We start from the raw sequence: 18938 nt of genomic DNA, 5'->3' as shown, positions 1-18938 counted from the left end.
GGTACATTTCTCGAGTAGTGCTATTATCTATCTATCTTTTTTTTGAAGGTACAGAGAGGAGAGAGAGATGGGTAAACCAGAGGTTAAACTATTTAAACCTACAGAAAAGAGTAAACATAGAATAGAGTTGGAACAACAACTCGTTGTACCTATTACACTACAACAACAGTATCTATCGGAATTGGACAAGATTGAAAAGGAGTGTTCTGCATTTCTACAATCATCATCAACTACACCAACACCAACCAAAGGAAAACAAGATACCAACAACAACGCAATCAATCTATTGTTTAATCAATTTATCAAATCTTCTTCGGCATACGATCAAGTCATATACATCAAAAGGATAGAATCGAGTATCAACGCATTAAACGAATCAACACGCTCATCTATCAAACCATTACTTTCACTAGTTCGTCGTGCTTCCATTCAATGTCTATTCGCATTAGAATGTCGAAACATACAAATTCAATCATGTCTTGTACAAATCATCAATCATACATCAAAAGACATTGACACTGACCAAGATCAAGATTGTATCAGTCATTTGACAAACTTCCTTCCATCACATGAATCAATACACCAACTATTAAATATTAAATTAACAACAACCACTAATAATAATAATAATAATAATAATAATAATACAGAGATTAATACAAAGATTCAAGAGCTAATACCAATGCATTATGTACATTCGATTACACAATTGACAGAGTTGGTGTGTGCACAATCAACTTTGTTTGATGGACCTCTGTTTGAAGATGTTTTGGCAATGATGGCATTACTGATGCACGTTCATTTGGATTCGATGGAGTTGTGTGGGTCGATCTATCTCAACGAGGTGTTTTCAGATTGCGACTTTACCCTTCGTACTCTTATCCCTATATTCAGTAAATTCCAAGATTCAATTGCTAAATTGGTGCAAGTCAAGCATGCATCAGTCGCATTGCTACTAGCATCATTTGACCGTCTTTTGACTAGTTCACAATACCCCAAACATCTCATCACCAACTCAACCTACATTTTCACAGAGTTGTTATCACTCGACATTGATAGTCAAAGTGTCTTGTATCATTTCATCCCATTCACATCGACAACAACAACAACCACCTCCATGCCAACACTCTACATGGATACAATCTACGCAAAGTATCCAGCTATTTCACAAATTAAAGGTGATAATGTATCATCATCGTATGCAAATCACTTTAAATCAGTTTATCCAATTGTCAATCAAATGGCAATCTTTAGAGGACTGGTTTTATCAAGATCGATCGATTTATTGTTGGCTCGTATTAGTACAGATGAAGAACCTACTGGAACCACCTACTTTTTGGATGTTATTTACAAAGGTCTATGTGACGGTTGTCACAATGTAGTCGATGCATTTGGTCGTGTTGCATGTCTCGAGTATCTCCAACTTTGGTATCAAGTTTTAATGCGTCTCATCGGCGAGAATCAAGGTCAAATTGAAAAGGTACTCTTTATGGATTACCAACAATTCTACACCAAGTACTTTCCAAAGACTTTGGATATTATATTTTGTAATTGGGAGACTACTGGTCATTCATCCATCCCAACTCACATTAATGAAATATTCAAATCTTTGTTAAAATTAAATAGTGATTGTAGTAGTCAGCCTACAACCACTGGTGGTGGAAAGGATGAATTCATCTCATCTATTACTTGTCGTCTCATCGATGAAGATTGGAGTTTAAAGGGTAAATACCTATTCCTTCGTTTAGTTCTAGAACATGAATCAGCTACCAATATCCTATCCTATCGTGGTAATTTTATTGATCAACTTTTTATTTCAATGGTGTAAGTATTGAATGTAAAGTAAAGAGAGGAAAGTAAAGTAAAGTAAAGAAGAAGAGATTAATTAATTAATTAATTTTGATTCTATTCCTTTTTTGTAGTGACCAAACCATTGCACATTCAATTAAATCATTTATGGAATTATTATTGGATAAATTAAAAAAGGAAACATTTGAAAGATTAATGTTGCAAGGCGGCAATGACAGTAAGGAACAAGCAGAGATCAAAGCAGTTAAATTATGTGAACAATATTGGTTACCACCTTTATTAAAAGTTTTATTGGATGAAACCTATACACCAGCAGCATTACTAAAAGTAATTAATTATGGACTGCCAAGTTTATTAAAGGTATTCCCACAATCCCTAAACTCAATCCTCGACCAATTAAACAATGGGTCCATAAATAATAATGCATCGGTCACTTCAACACTTCGTGTCTCTTTGTCTGTCCTCAGTACCAGTAGATTATTATCAATTGGTAATTCAACAACCATTTTAAATAATAATTATGATTTGGTTAAAAAATCTTTATCAAATGAAGATGAATATTTAAGGTAATTAGAAAGTAAAAGAGAGAGACAGAGACAAAAAGACATACTTATTTATTTTTTATTTCTTTAATTTTAGAATGCTGGGATTAGAATTAATTTGTTTATCACCAAAAATGACAGAATGTCCAACTAAAGTTGAAATTGATTTGTTTAAACAATTCTTGACTATTAATCTTAAATCATCTTCACCATACATTCGTAGTCGTACCAATGGCATTTTGGAAAAGTTTTGGATTAGAATTAGAGATAGTTATGCAAAGATTTATAGAGAAATGGAGAAGAAGAAAGCATATGATTCTAAACATCCAACAACCAACAATCAAGATACATCTTCTACATCTACACAAGAAGATCAACAATATTTAACTATTCCAGAGTTTATTCAATTTATTAGTTGGTGTGGTAGTCGATTGGTTCTTTCAATTTATCCAGGTGCACCATACCCAAGAAAGATGTTACCATTGGACACTCTCTATTCGTTCCTTGGTATTTGGGGTATTAGCAGTGAATCAAAGCCAGCTACTATTCCACTTTTACAACATGTACAACGCGAGTCTACACTGTTTTCAGCTGACAATTGTCGTGTTGTCATTCACAATCTTTGGGATCAATACGATCGTTGTAGAGAATCAAGTGCCAATATTCTCAAACAGTTCCCATCACCGTTACCAGGACTAGAGACAGAGGAAAAGATCAAGCCATTGGTTCATTGGGCCATCCGTCTTGCTTGCAGTCCCAAGGCAAGAGAGTGTGACAGTGGTGCGCACTTTCTCAAGATATTTGTCCAAAAATACGTTATCCCTCAATCGATTGCTCCCGTCTTTAACGGCTCGTCCACCACTGCCAGTGATTTGGTTACATTCAAGAAATGTTCGTCGCCAGAGGATGCTGTGCTCGTGACAGTCTCGCAGATTGTTCGTGTACTCAGATCGCAGGTGATGATTGCCACCAACAACCTTTTGGATTCCGCTCGGTTTGCTCCTATGCATGGTCTCATCCTCACGCTCAGATACATGATCTTGCAGGTCGATATGGCAGCTGCATGCAAAAAGGACAAGGATATTGCAGGTCGTTGGAAGCAGATGGTTGCTGATCTCATCGGTCTCATGTTTAGTGTATCAAAGGTAGTACTCAGAGTCGTTGCTGATATTGCTCCAGAAGGATACACCCCCAAGCAAGAAGAGGGTGCTGCTGTCAACAACAACAACAACAATGACAATAGTTTACCAAAGTCATTGCCAAGTGGAGTATTATACGATGACGATGAGAGATTGGCATCGAGTTTTGCTACACTCTCTGCACAAACCTCAATCGAGGATATTTTGGAACAAATTGGAAATACTGCTGGTGCAGCTGGCGGCGGTGAAAATGAAGATGATGACAATGAAGAGGTTGATGAGAAACCACAAGAACAAAAGACATCTGCAGCTGTAGACATACTCAAGGGATCAACTGGCCAGATCATAACCGTTTGTGCTTGGTTGAGTATGAAGGAACTTAGTTTATTACTTGGTGCTATCTTGGATGGTGTTTCATTCCCAGCCAAGACAGCTGCTGAAGATAGTAACAACAGCAGCTCAAACAATATCGAGTTAATTTCAGTTCAACAAATCAAGGATATTGGTAGTGCATTCCTACACATTCTACTCAATACTCGTCACAAAGGTGCTATTGAAAAGGCATATTTGGGCTTTGAAATTTTGTGTTCGAGATTGATGGGAACTACTCATCCAGAGCTCTACACACTCCCTTCGTCTTGGATTGACCAGTTGTTTAGACGTGTGCGTGAACAGTCACTCAACATTACACGTCGGTCGGCCGGTCTGCCATACACATTCACTGGTTTGTTGGCCGGTGAGTCACACCACCAAAAGAGAATGATCGGACCACTTCTCAACCAAGTATTGCAGTCTCTGTTGAAACTTGCCAACGGCGAGGAGGGAACCGTGCCATCACCACAAGACGACGGATCGATTGCGCCAGAGCAATGGGCCGAGCGTAACATCTATCTACCACAAGTACACTCTATCAACATTCTACGAAGCATTTTCCGTAACAGTTCCATTACAAACGAGGTAGACAGCTACTTTGCACAGACTTTGATTACCATCATCAAGGCATATTCTTCAAAATCTTGGTCGGTAAGAAACGCTGCCACCATGGCATTCAGCACAATGGTTGATAAATTGGTAGGCGTGAAGCGTGTTAGAGAGGAGAGCTCCGTACTCAACACTACCACCTTTCACTACTTTTTCAGTCATCTTCCATCGGTCCATCCCTTCCTCTTGGGTCATTTCAAGCGGTCGCTCGAGTCGATGGACGGGTCTGCAGAAGGTCGTGTCCTCCAATCGTCCATTTACGCCATCCTCGTTTTATTCTCGCGTCTCCAACCGTCGACCATGACTATTCCAACCGACTCTCTTTCACCTGCTCCCTTTGTCCCCTACATCTCCAAGTGTTGCACATTCTCTAATTTTATGGTACGTCAAATTGCCGCCCGTGCACTTGTCCCATTCATTCCAACGCCCCAGGTCATCTCCTTTGTCCAAGACATTGTCGACAAGCTCAACACCCAAGCCAAGTCACAGGAAGAAAAGAAAGACTACAACCAAATGCACGGTATTCTCTTGCAAATGTACCATCTCGTCAAAGACCATCTTCCAAACTTTGCTGCAACCACTGACCGTGTTGCTTTTGCCAAACAAGCCTTACAGATTGTAAAGTCACTCGATTGGATCTTGGAGGCCCGTATCGCACCCCTTGCATACTTGATCTACCAAACTATCCTCGAAATCTACAAGTGTTTTGCAAAGTCTGACGACGGATCACAATCATGTGAAAAGGAATATTTTGAAAAGATTGTTAAATTGGCATGTCAAGTCATTGAAAGAGATAATGGAAATGATCCAAGCACCTTTGTAGAACCACCACTCTACAGTGCATACATTCAATCTATTGGTGACATTATTTTATTTAATATCACTCAATCGATTCAACACCAACACAAAGAATCATCTGATTTGATTCTATCATTGTTGAAGCATCGTCAGTATGATCTTAGATTAAACACCACTCGTTATCTCATGGATCATTACAAAGAGGTGTTGCCAAAGATTGATTGTTTGGCATTGCAATCGGTTATTTTGTCAATGGTTAGAAACGAGCCAAATCTACCATGTCGTAAACAAGCCATGAGATTGCTTCCACTTATCAATCTCCCCATTCCAAACAGTACCGAATTGACAGACTTTATCATCCAAAATGTATTTGGTCACTGCGGTATCAAAAAGGACTCGATCGTCTTATTTGGACATTACTTTAAACAATTGTTTGTCGGTACCAACGCACCTTCCGACAGCCCCTACTACAACACTTGGACCAAGATTATGCAAACCTTTACACAATCGGATCAACCTTTTGAATTGCGTTTAGCAGTCTCCAAGGCATTAGAGTCGATTTCATCGTCCAATATCTATCTCGAAAAGAATAATGACCGATTGGATACTGTCATTGTTGAAATGTGGTTGACTATGGCCAAGTTATTAGAAGATGATGATGAAACGATCAGAGTCATGACCGCTGTCAATGCATCTGTCCTATTGCACAACCTTGAGCAATCGACCATGACCTCTACCTCCAAGACCTCTATCATTTACGACTCACCCAAATCAATGGAACTTGTCTATGAACACTTGTCTGCCAAATACGCCGGCAATCTCTACCTTTTGTCAAGACTGTTTGAAATCCTTGGTATCACCAAGACACACACCCAAAAAGACAAGGAATCAGAGATATTTAACCAGGAATTCAAGAGTGAAAGAGTATTGTTTGACAAGGAAGAAGAAAATTACTATGAAGAAAAGGTATTAAATTACCAACTTGCATCATACCATCTAGCCAAGATTTTGGGTAACTACGGCGAGACAGACACCAACCAATTGTTGACCATTCAATTTGAAAAATCAATCAAATATGCTGAATGGATCAAACGAGCATTTGACAATAACAAACAATCAGTTTGGAACATGTGGCTTCTTTACAACCAAGACATCTTCCTTCCACTTTACAAATCTCTTTTGGCCATACTCGCACTATCACACAAACAACCATTGGCATCGACCACCCAAGAATTACTAAACAACACAATCACTACAATCAAAAAGAATTTAGAATCGGTTAATATTCATCCAATCATTAATCAATCCATTCAAAAGATTACCAATTTAGGAAAAGAATCAATCAATGTTGATACTTTCTTTTTAACTTCAATCTAGAAAAATAAATCAAAGATGTATTGAATTTATTAAATCTATTAATTCCTTTGACATTGATTTAATTATATCATTGTTGTTATTTGACATTGATTTAAATAAACCTTCAATAAGAATAGATTTATAAACCGGTATTCTAATCCAACAAATTGAAATAATTGTTTTTAAACATTCCAATGTTCCTATTTTTAAATTAATATTCTCCTTTTCCTCTTGTTCAGATGTGATTCCATTTGAACCATTAGATACAATCAAATGTATTAAAATTGGTAAAATATTCTAAATAAATAAATAATAATAATTTTAGTAACCAATTTAAATTGTGTACAAATTAATACTTTATATAGAATTTACCTTTAAAAACATTGTTAAATAAATTGATAATGCTTGGAATAATTGAACAGAGTATCGTAGTGTAATGGTCTTTTTAAATGTACTTGATTTTTCTGAAGATAAAATCTTTTGAATTAATTGGATCATATCTTGATGTCTTGAAAATGGTGTAACCAAAGTAGTAGTAGTAGGTTTAGATCGTTGTTGTTGTTGTTGAACTGATAATTGAGATTGATCCATAAATAATGGATGAGTGATTTCATTTGTATTTAAATGATAAATTGAAAATAGTAATTTAAATAATAGATCAAATGTTAATCCAATACTTGATCTAATAAATTCATCATCTGTATTTTGATCATCAATATCAAATAATTCAATTGATGAATTTAGTGCCTAAAAAAAAAATAAGGTAGGTATTAATTATCATCTTTAAATAATAATATTATTATTAGATAACCATACATTATAAATATCATCATTAATGATTGATCTATAAATAGTTGGGGATGATATTGATAATAAATAATTTAATATTTGAATTCCAATTATTTTAATCATTGAGTGAGTGTTTTGAATCATATTGGCAAGTGCACTTTGAACCAATAATTTAAATTCGTATGTTATAATATCTACAAGTTCATTTTCCTAAATAAATAATTAAATAATAAATATTAATATCATAAATACTAAATCATATCTTTTATATATCTATTTTTACCTTTAATAAAATGATAAATGATTTAAAGGCATGGATTGTGATTAAACGTTTTTGCCAAGTTTTATCATCTCTATTTGCAATTGGTAAAAAGGTTGTATAAATCGATTGCTTTCTTTGGATACAAATATCTTTAAAAGAGGTACATTTCTGGTATGAAATCAATTTGGTTAGAATCGAGTCAACCAATTTCGATATACTATCATTTGTCCAATAACTATTCTTTTCATTGTCATCACCATTATAATGATATTCTAATACCATCATTAACATTTGATCAACTATATTTGATTTTAAATAAAACTATTCAATCAATGAATATTAATATATGAATAATTGCAAATGATTTGTATGATTGTTCGATGGCATACATTTTGATTGGTTGGAATCTTTGATGAAAATAAATGATCCAACAATATTAAAAGTATCTCTGTTCTTGATCGGTGTTGTTTTGATTGATCCAATAATCCATTGTATTCCTTGATATTAAATATTCCTAAAAAGAAGACTGGTCAATCAATGATCATTCATTCCTTTTCTTTCTAAAACATACTTTGTTCTTCATCTATAAAGTTGATTTCCTCTGGTACTTTAATCGATGATACGAGTGAATCTATCGTATCGTTATATAATCTTTGTAGATTGTTTAAACTTTCTTCTTTTTCTTTGTCTTGTTGTTGATTTGTACCCAATTCATATTCTAATTGTTGATTTACACCTTTGAATAATACACCATATAATCTTAATACAGTATCACGTGTTGCCTTTAAATCTCTACCATTGAATGATGATAGTATCTCTAATGGTCTCTTTCTTGCCAATGATATGAAATATTCGTCTTGCTCTTGATATTTTAAGTAAAGGTATAATAACTGTCCATCTATAATTGATTGAAATGTATTACTATTACTATTACTACCATTGCCATTGCATTGATCAATCAACTCTTCAAGTGAACTTTTCTCTTGTTCATTCATCCTCTTTTTGATTAATCAATTTCAAAGCTGTTGAAGTGATGAATGAATGCATCAGTATTTGAAATAGAGTGTATGTTTTCCTTAAAAATCTAATTTATAATTGTTTTTAATATTTATTTATTTTCTTTTATTGGGTGAATGGTGTAGTACTTGTATTGTATTGTATTGATTCTTATTATTTATTATTTACTATTTAAATTAACATTGCTTGTGGATTTGAAACGTAGGAACGGAACTTTTCCAAAAACTTGGCAGCAATTTCATCATCAAAGACACGGTTATCACCAGAGAGAGTGACATCGATTACGTTTGCTACTTGGGGTACATCTACAACTCCCGATGGGACAGATGGGTGTGCATAATTGTCAATGTCGTGAATGATCGAGCTAGTCTTTACAATCTTGCGACCAGCTCCCACCGCCAAAATACCGGCTTGTGGATGATTGATGATGGCATTAAAGTGAGTGATACCAAACATACCGAGGTTGGATACACTAAACGTACCACCTTGGAACTCTTCTGGCTTTAATTTTCCAATTCTAGCACGACCTGCCAAATCCTTTAATTCAATGGCCACTTGTCCAAGTGATTTACTGTCAGTCTTTGTGACGATTGGTGTGATGAGACCACGATCGGTGGCAACGGCAACAGACACATCGACTGTACCATTTCTAACTGCCTCCTTTTTATTTTCATCCCATCTTGCATTTGCCTCTGGTACATCACGTAATGCCAATGCACATGCCTTTATAATGAAATCATTTACTGATAATTTAGTTGATTGCATATCTAAGGATGAACAAATACAAATGTAAGTATAAAGTATAGTATCTTTTGCTTAGTTATTCATATGATGATTTGAAACATACTATTCAACTTTGTTCTCAACTCTAATAATTGATCGATTTCGCATTGTACAGTCATATAGAGATGTGGAACTTCTTGTTTGGATTTAGTTAGTTTGGTTGCAATCACTCTTCTGATATTATTATGTGGGATATCTTCAAATGATGGTGGTTTAACTACTGTAGTATTAGTTGTTGTAGTAGTTGATATAGTTGTAGTTGTTGGTTTAGTTTGTGTTGATGATGAAGTAGTAGTACTGATGATACTCTTCAAATCGACAGGTTTAATATTCTTTGATGTAACATGGTTGAGGACATCACCTTTAACAACACGACCTTGTGGTCCTGTAGCTTTAACATCATTGTAACCAATACCATACTCTTTCAACAATCTTCTGACTGATGGGAACATATCACCTCCATGATGTCCTCCACTGCTACTGCTACTACTGCTATACAATCTACGAGTGTTTGTTGATGCGTTCAACAATAATGACTTTCTACAACAAGCCAACATCTCTCTCTCTATTTCTCTCTACTAAACAACAATGCACTAAACTAAGCTCTAAAACACAATCCCTCTAGTTCATGAACTTGGGAACCTGCTCACTTCAAATTTTTAAAAAACACCTCATTCATTCACTCAGTACTCACATCCTCGTGTATTGATACAACAAGATATTAAGTAATATAATATATATATAACTATGTTAAATATCCAATTGTCTTGTTGTGACAATGACCCCAAATACATTTTATGATTATTATGAGTTAACATCAATATTAATGCTCTTACACATACATACAATCGTACGTACGTACATATCCAACAATCGATATCAAGAGAGACAAACTGATCAGAACAGGACCCAGATCAAACAGATAGATTTTGAATTATTGTGTTTTTTTTTTTAATATATGTCTGTTTGACCAGAACTCAAGTTCTGTTCGGTTTGTCTTTACATATGTTTGTAATAGGCTTTGTTTTTCCAAAGTCAGCATAAACCAAAAAAAATCTATTTTTTTCAAATTATTTTTTATTTTTGAAAAACGAGAGACGAACGAAACCTATTTCTACAACCGTTTTTGCACTAGTTTATTATGTCATCGACAACTAATGTAAGTAAATATAACTATAAACTTTTATCTCTCTCTTTCTATCTATGTGATGATCGAATGATTAATCCTTCTGCCCCAGTCAGAATTTTTGGTTGTTGAGCTAAAATGGAGGGTCTCCCAAAGACAACAATGACTCATCACATAGAATATTCTATTATCTCTTTCCTTTCCTTTTCATTTCTCATCTCATTATTTCATAATACTAATCTTACCAATTCTTTTTTTTAAATCTTTTACAGTTGTAAGTCAATCAACTTTTGAAATAGCCCCTTCCTCTCTTTGATTACCATACCATGCCTCCCGTTGCCAAAGAGTACCAATAGATTGTGATAGAGAACCAAAGATGATTAAAGTGACGCAATTGCCTGCCTTGACACTCAAACATAGTTCTTTGATACTATAGAGGTAGTTGTTGTATTGACCGTTGGTTGGATTATATAATATGTGTATTGTTTATTTGGTTTTAATGATGACAACATCAGACCTGTTCCAACAGAGGCTGTTACTGGATGGTAACCCTAAATGAGGAGTCTAGGAAGACCTGACACAAAACCAAATACTTTACTTGCATTTATATATTCTAATCTAACCACCCCTATAAAAGGTGAATCAATCAACTCAACTCTTTAGTTTATTCGTAGGATCAATGTTTTTGTCTTGTAGTAGTTGTAATTGTCCAAATCAATTTCCATTCAATGGATTGGTCACTTTAATTATTACAGTTCATCATATCTCTTATCTATTAATCTCCTTTATAGATGGTTGTTTGGTTTGGATGTATACTCAAAGGAAAAAGGCACAATAGGAGAAACAATATAGATGAATATATTAACTAACCCTAATTAATATTCACATTCATCTCATTAGATTTAGTTTGGTATTATTTTGAACTACTTGATTATTAAATGAACAAAACAATTAAAATAAAATATGATTATTATTATTTATTACCTTATCCCTTTATTTATTGTCTACTAGTTTTATTTGTTTAAAATATATTAATTAATGAATATTCGTTAAATTTATTATAATTATTTATCTGTGTGTGTGTATGCATCTCGTTTTATCTTGTACATCATCATTCTTTTAGATATGCGCGCGTGGGAGATAGAGAGGAGAGAGAGAGTGAAAGAACAGATATATTACAAACTTCACATAGATTCCTCGTAGTCGAGTTGGAATATTAATTTAGTCACACACACACAATGGATATACGAATAACTGGTTAGTTATAAATATTGTCAAGATGGAGTAGAGACAGTGTGTGCACACGACACACACGCAGGCAATTGATAAGAATTGATAACATCTCATATGAAAAGGTAGATAAGATGGATGTGTGCACACATGTACTCTATGAGAGAGAGATACGTATTCCCAAAGATGGAATGGATGGAGGAATGGGCTCATACAAACAAACAAAGATGAACGAATCATCGACTACAACTCGGTCGTTGCAAGAAATCATGGAATAGATACGTCGCGATGTATCTATCGCATTCACAACATTTCGCAATCGTTTGTTGGAATAGTTGGAATAATATCTGTCTATCACCCTCCACTCGCACAACACACACACACAATGCAACAATAGTAGTAATAATAATAATAACAACACTGACGATTGTGTTGTGTTATATTATAACTGACTGTGTACTACTATTATCATTATAATTATTGTTATTATAATGATGATTAAATTATTAATACAACAACGATGTGAAAGAAAGAAAGAAAGGTAATGGAATCCTCTTGATATTATGGTCAGTCTACAATCACTCGAATTGGATACACACGTGGCTTATGTTGGTGTGTTGTTGCGAAAAAAACACCAAAATAGGAATAGAGGGTAGGGTTAGGGTTGTATTTCAAATACACCAATCAACCAACAAACCATTCAGTCAGTCGGTAAGTCAGTCAACATCTCTTTGTGTGTTTGTGATACGTACCGAGTATGCATAGTGAGAGATGGATGGATGGATGGATGGATGGATGGATGCGTATCATCGCATCAAATATCAAGTACCACCACTTTTAGAAGAGTGTTCGAATGCGACCACACACCCACCCACCCACAAGCCACATCAACCACTGTTTACCCACATCACCACACCACACTCAAACACGCTGTTGTCTCCGGAACCGTGGGTGATGGTGGTAGTCATTCACGTATGGATATTATTATTATCTCTTTTGTTTGGTACAGGTTATCAATTTCAATTGTTCATTATTATCATACCCGACAATAATACTTCTTCTTCCTTGTTCTACTTACACTCTCATCAAGATTTCGATTTATAGTATAGTTTATCAATATATCAGTATTATCATATTATTATTATTATCAGTTAGTATTGGTATTAGTTAATTCTTGTCCTCTACTAGTTTTATACTCTTCCTTCTCTTCCTCTTCAATCATCATCATCATCTCCATCCACTTCCCTGCACCACCTTTATATTTATTATTTATAGCTAACCTACTGCATACACACATTTTGGTTTAGCGTTGTATCATCATTATATTTTAATTTATACCCACCAATTTCATTTCATACGAAAAGAAGAGAGAGAGAGATAATCAACTTTCCATAGGTTTCCAGGTTTGTATCAAGATTTAAATTATACATCACCAAATAATTTTGGATCACATGTGGGCAGGACAGGACAAGTTATTTATTTAATTTAAATATCAGTTGGATAATAACTAAATCATCATAGTAAGAGAGAATGAATATTATTTTGATTATAGATTTATTAATAATAATATAAACAAGGAAGGCAGGTTCATACATAATGATTTAATTTCCATAATAATAATAATAATATCAAAATCCATCACCATCCATTCATTGCCATTTCAAGGGTCAAACAAAGAGAACGAGCTGGCAAAAGAGACAGAAAGAGAGAGAGAAAGATTGAGTGAGGTGTTTCGAAAATCTAAAAATTGGAGAAAAGATTAAAAGAGATTATTACTAAACACAAACATTACCTAAATAATATACAAACTTGTTGGTCGAGTGGTGGATGATGACAATTAATTGGAAGAAATAATAATTTGTTGTGGATTTCCAGATCTGATAGCCATCTTTTTAAAAATTATCTGTTCATTCAAACTACCACCACCACCACCACCACAATTACCTGTTTAAACACTATGATTTATGTCACTTGAATGACTACACTGTTGGCGCACTGCCTCTCCTTCACATTCGTTTACTCATTCAATTTTAAACAAACAAACAAATTACTAATACGAATATTTATTTTTAAAACCCAAAACAAATAATAATCATATCCTATCCTATCCTATCCTTATAACTCTAATGGTAATAATAATAATATTCATTTTTATAATTTCACACAGATAGATAATAAGTAATTTTTAATTTAATTTATTTATAATCTCCAACAACCAAAAAAATATATATATATTTATTTATTTTGCCCACCAACTACTTACCGCCACCCACCTCTAATAATCTACGATATAGTATTTGTACCCATCCAGGATTATTTATTTAATTTATTCAAAAAGGTAAGACTGACCACTTGCACCACCCCACAAGATTTTGTTGTTGGAGCTATCAAGCGCAATGAATGACACATATATGCAACATGCATGCATGCATACATACATACATATACAATGGAAATATCTAAAGTTCACTTCACTAATCACAGTGCAACAAAAATAACAATAATGCCCGAGTACATGTTAATATCTTTAAATAATTCACCACCACTCGTACAGGGCCATTCTCTTTTATAATTTAATATATGCCCGTCTCCCTTCCCCACCCCACCCATTCCTACTCCTACTCCTCCTCCTCCTCCTATATTACAATTACTCATTTCTTCTTTGGTTCACTCTACTACTACTACTACTACTACTACTACTTTTTTTTCATTCATTTCAGACTCTCTCTCTTTTTCTGTTTCCAGAACCAAACCAAAACCATCATCATTCATAATAATTAAACAACAAATATATTACAATTTGTTACTACGACATTGAGTAACAAGTAATTCGTATTATTGAATCAACACTTCATTGCTAAACACTATTCCAATTTCAATTAATATTAATTAACTTTTATATAAATTCTCTATTCAATTCAATTCAATTCTATATTAATTATTAGTTTATTTAAAATAGAAATAATTTCCAACCTTTATGATTAAATATAAGATACAAAAATAACAACGAACAAAATAGAATAGCGCCATTTTATATATATATAACATTTTATATATTTATTTATTATTTATCACACTTGAAAGATGGAAGTAAATAGTCAGACTCTTTCAATTGATGATATCCAAATTAAATTGGATCCATCAACCTCTCTAGTAGGAGTGTTGACATGTCCTGTCAACCCTATCGGTGTTATTTTATTTGCACATGGTACTGGATCAAGTAGATTAAGGTAACTAATCACTATACAAATAATAATAATAATAATATTAATTAATTTAATTTTTAAATTGTTTGTAGCCCAAAATATATATATTTTGCACAAATATTTCAATCTATTGGATTTTCAACATTGATATTTGATTTAATTACAGCCAATGAAGAAAGGTTGGATTGTATAACTGGAGAGTTTCGATTGAATATATCGTTTCTCGCCAATAGAATCACAGGTGCGACACAGTGGATCCAAAGCCATCCGTTGTTGCACAACCTCCCGATCGGCTACTTTGGCGCCAACACTGGTGCCAGCAGCGCATTCTTGGCGTCGACCAGCAGCCAATCGAACCGATCCATATTTGCCATCATCTCGCTTGGTGGCCAGACCGACCTCATCAACACGCAGCAGCTCAAGATGATCAAGACGCCCACGCTCTTTTTCAGCGGAGACGAGTACGAATTGGAAAGCACCAAATTGGCCATCTCCCACATGAGCGTGTGTCCCGACAAGGACTATGTAGTTATTCCACCCCACCTTTTCACCGACCCAGCCTGTCAAGTACAAGTTGCCGAAATATCAAAGAAATTCTTTAAAAGACAGTTAGCCAATTTTTATTTTAACCAACAACAATTAGAACACCATCAACTTCAACTCAAACAATTCCAACAACAACAAGAACAAGATGCCAGTAGTAGCAGTGGTGACAATAGTGCCAGCGACCACAACCACATGTTGTTTGGTTCGAACAATATTAATAATAATAACCAACAACAACACCAGTCGTCCGATTACAATGCATCTTCTTCTTCATCATCATCATCATCATCGTCGTCGTCGATCCCCATTGCATCACCTTCTTTATTGACATCTCCACCCCTTACCCTTCCCCTCACTAGTTCACTCAAATCCATCAATGGAAAACCAAGTTACACCCAAAAACCGAAACGAAATCATATATTTAACAATCACAGTGTATTTAATATTAGTGTTTTGGCCACAGTTGAAGAAAACGAATATAGTACAAATAATCAAAATAATAATTTCAACAATGGTAATAACGTTCAATTTAAACAACAACAACAACAACAACGTGTAAATATTCATCACAATATGATCAGTAATTATAATCCACCAAATAGTATAAAGCCAATTCCACTTGGCACGACTCCCCTCCTTCTTCAGGCATCCATTTCCAAAGATAACCAAGGACTTCCCTCTCCTATCATTTTGGATGGTTCAAATAATAATAATAATAATAATAGTAATTCCAATAACAATGCCACTCGAAATATTGGAGTTGCTTCCCAATAATAATTAATAAAATAATCCCAAGTGTTCTGTGACAATTATATTGTCATTCCAACCTTGTTGCCAATAATAAAATTCAAAAGTGTGTGCGATTCTTCTTGGTTCTTTAAATGCATGAGTTTCATACAATGGGCATTGTATCAAAATATATAATATTATTAGTATCATAACTCTCTGTATTCTTGTAATTCATTCTAAACAAAAGTGTACCATATGTATAAAGTTTGATCAATTTAATGTAAAAATGGGTATGAAAGAATGAATGAATAACAGAGACTCGTGAGGGAGGGAGATGATCACAAATCTTATTTCAGATGAATTGTCGATCTTTAATCGGGATTGCCTTCAGAATGGCACCTCTCCTGCAAAAATAAAAAATCAAAAAAAAACCTCATAACTTTGAATTGGTTTCCTTCCCCCAACCTCAGATTTTTTCAAACTTTAAACAAACAACAATAATTACAACAATAAAAAAGACATATATTTATATATCTAATAACACAACAAGATAGATATATAGTAGTAGTAGTGTAGAGTACACAAGCACATACACCACAAACACACACCTACACACACACACACACACCTTACACCCATTGTATCTCATACTAACAAACGTATTAAACTGTTAGTTGGGTATTATTATTTATTATCATCGTAGATAGATATATAGATTAGATAGATAAATAAATAGATAGATATATAGATAAAAAGTAGTAGAAAATGAGTTATGCTACCGATTTACTTGATGGCTTTGACACCATCTACAAGAGAACTGAAGGTGTATTGAATTGCAACAAGGAGATGGCAAACTTTTACAAGAAGCTTTCAATTTTGGAGGCTGATTATTCAAAGGCTCTCCTCAAGTTGGTAAAGTCAACTGGTCAAAAGAAATTAATCTCTAATCAATTCTTGGATGGGTAATTATAATACATACATACACAAAAAAAAGAAAGAAAGGTCGTTGGCACAAGACACCTCTCTCTAACAAAGTTTCCTTTTTTACATCAATATATATATATATATATTATATATTGTTATATTATTTAGATCTTTAAAAGAAGCATGGAAATCATCATTGACAGAATTGGAAACTGTAGGAAATCAACATCAAACCTATTCAAACTTGAATAACGATTTATCAAATGTCGTTGAAAAGATGGTTAAAGATAAGGAAGTACAAAGAAAGAAAGTAAGTAAAAACAACAACAACAAATAGATATATATATATATGTATAATATAATATTGACCATGATATAATGCATTATTATAGTTGACAGAAAAAGGACAAAAGTTGACCAAGGATATGAAGACACAATTGGATACATTGACAAAGGCCAAGTTAAATTATCACAAGTTATCAAAGGACGCAGAAATGGCACAAACTGCCCTCACCAAGGGCCAAGCCGACCCAAAGATGAAGCAAGACAAGGTATCACAGTTGAGTATCAAGTCTACTCAGGCCGCCGAAAAGGCAAATCAAGCCGACCAAGAATATAGAGATTGTCTCACAGTCACCAACACCAAGCAACATGAATACTATATGAATGAAATGCCAACTTTATTAACTGTATGAGAGATAGATAACAATAATTAGTAATGGACATATGATTAATTAATTAATTTTCTTTTTTTGTTTAACATTTAGGAATTCCAACAATTTGAAGCAGAACGTATTCATCAAACTAAAGAATCAATGGTAAATCTTGGATCGTTTGTAAAGGAGATTCCAGGTGTTGTCGCACACGCTGCCGATGAGATTCACGCATCTGCATCACGTATCGACTCGGATGCCGATATTAGACAATGGGTGTCTGAGAACAAGACCAACGTCACCCCACCACCACCCATCGACTATTATCCATTCGAAGGTGAAGCACAACCAGTCGGCAACTCACCATCTAACTTTAGACTCGGCACATACAAGGCACCCACCGGCACTGGCGCCAAGCAAGAGTATGGTCTCTCACCCAAGGACTCGGCTCTTCCATTTGAACAAAAGGTTCAAAAGCTCGAGGCACAACTCACAGACATCAACACCAACATCAAGACAGAGGTACAAGCACGTGCCGGTATTGAGAAGCTCATCCAGTTCTATCACAACGATCCAAAGGAACAGAAAAAGGCAGAGGGCGAGTTGGTCGAGGCTGACCGCAAGATCAACGCTCTCAAGGAGAGCCAAAAAATCGTGTCGCAGCAACTCGACGAGATTCAACGCAACCCATCTGGAGGTCTCTCTTCCAGCGGCGGTATTTCCCAGAGCACTGGATCGGTGGACAATGGAACTGGCGGCGCCTCTAATGTCACCCCAACACTCCAAGCAGCCAAGCCAATGCGTGCAAAGGGTCTCTACGACTACGAAGCATCCTGCGACACTGAGCTCAACTTTAAGGAGGGAGACATTCTCAATATCACCGAACAAGACGCTTCAGGTTGGTGGTTTGCAGAATTGAATGGTGTTAGCGGTTTTGTTCCACAAAATTATTTACAACCAATCGAAGAATAATTAATCAATCAATCAATATCCATCAACAACAACAATACCTCCTCCCCTCTCCTTGAAAAAAAAAGAAAATTAAACA

General features: G+C 34.7%; 6 protein-coding genes across 6 annotated transcripts; 4 read left to right on the top strand and 2 right to left on the bottom strand.

The window, feature by feature from the left end:
* Nucleotides 1-67: 67 nt before the first annotated feature.
* On the top strand, nucleotides 68-6646 carry DFA_03945 (uncharacterized protein; the record flags this gene model as incomplete). Its single annotated transcript, XM_004366298.1, has 4 exons — nucleotides 68-1724; nucleotides 1749-1824; nucleotides 1923-2375; nucleotides 2449-6646. The coding sequence occupies 4 exons, from the start codon at nucleotides 68-70 to the stop codon at nucleotides 6644-6646; spliced, it is 6384 nt and encodes a 2127-aa protein (XP_004366355.1).
* A 161-nt stretch (nucleotides 6647-6807) lies between these two features.
* On the bottom strand, nucleotides 6808-8671 carry DFA_03944 (uncharacterized protein; the record flags this gene model as incomplete). The annotated part of the gene is made up of 6 exons (XM_004366297.1): nucleotides 6808-6825; nucleotides 6893-6922; nucleotides 6998-7372; nucleotides 7442-7624; nucleotides 7698-7975; nucleotides 8248-8671. 6 exons carry the CDS (start codon nucleotides 8669-8671, stop codon nucleotides 6808-6810), a joined length of 1308 nt encoding a protein of 435 aa, XP_004366354.1.
* A 193-nt stretch (nucleotides 8672-8864) lies between these two features.
* On the bottom strand, nucleotides 8865-10340 carry pdhX (pyruvate dehydrogenase complex; the record flags this gene model as incomplete). The annotated part of the gene is made up of 3 exons (XM_004366296.1): nucleotides 8865-9460; nucleotides 9541-10051; nucleotides 10323-10340. The coding sequence occupies 3 exons, from the start codon at nucleotides 10338-10340 to the stop codon at nucleotides 8865-8867; spliced, it is 1125 nt and encodes a 374-aa protein (XP_004366353.1).
* A 277-nt stretch (nucleotides 10341-10617) lies between these two features.
* Nucleotides 10618-11822, top strand: DFA_03942 (uncharacterized protein; the record flags this gene model as incomplete). The annotated part of the gene is made up of 3 exons (XM_004366295.1): nucleotides 10618-10635; nucleotides 11240-11412; nucleotides 11726-11822. 3 exons carry the CDS (start codon nucleotides 10618-10620, stop codon nucleotides 11820-11822), a joined length of 288 nt encoding a protein of 95 aa, XP_004366352.1.
* Nucleotides 11823-14916: 3094 nt separating this feature from the next.
* Nucleotides 14917-16358, top strand: DFA_03941 (uncharacterized protein; the record flags this gene model as incomplete). The annotated part of the gene is made up of 2 exons (XM_004366294.1): nucleotides 14917-15062; nucleotides 15491-16358. 2 exons carry the CDS (start codon nucleotides 14917-14919, stop codon nucleotides 16356-16358), a joined length of 1014 nt encoding a protein of 337 aa, XP_004366351.1.
* A 720-nt stretch (nucleotides 16359-17078) lies between these two features.
* Nucleotides 17079-18862, top strand: DFA_03940 (uncharacterized protein; the record flags this gene model as incomplete). Its single annotated transcript, XM_004366293.1, has 4 exons — nucleotides 17079-17275; nucleotides 17406-17547; nucleotides 17630-17926; nucleotides 18005-18862. The coding sequence occupies 4 exons, from the start codon at nucleotides 17079-17081 to the stop codon at nucleotides 18860-18862; spliced, it is 1494 nt and encodes a 497-aa protein (XP_004366350.1).
* Between the last annotated feature and the right edge of the window lie 76 nt (nucleotides 18863-18938).

This window comes from Cavenderia fasciculata (genome assembly GCF_000203815.1).
Source record: "Cavenderia fasciculata unplaced genomic scaffold Scf_Dfasci-G-b-285a01.f1-5, whole genome shotgun sequence".
NCBI classification, from domain to species: Eukaryota; Evosea; class Eumycetozoa; order Acytosteliales; family Cavenderiaceae; genus Cavenderia; species Cavenderia fasciculata.
Note: the sequence above shows the minus strand (reverse complement) of the source record. Positions and strands in the feature narration are given on the sequence as shown.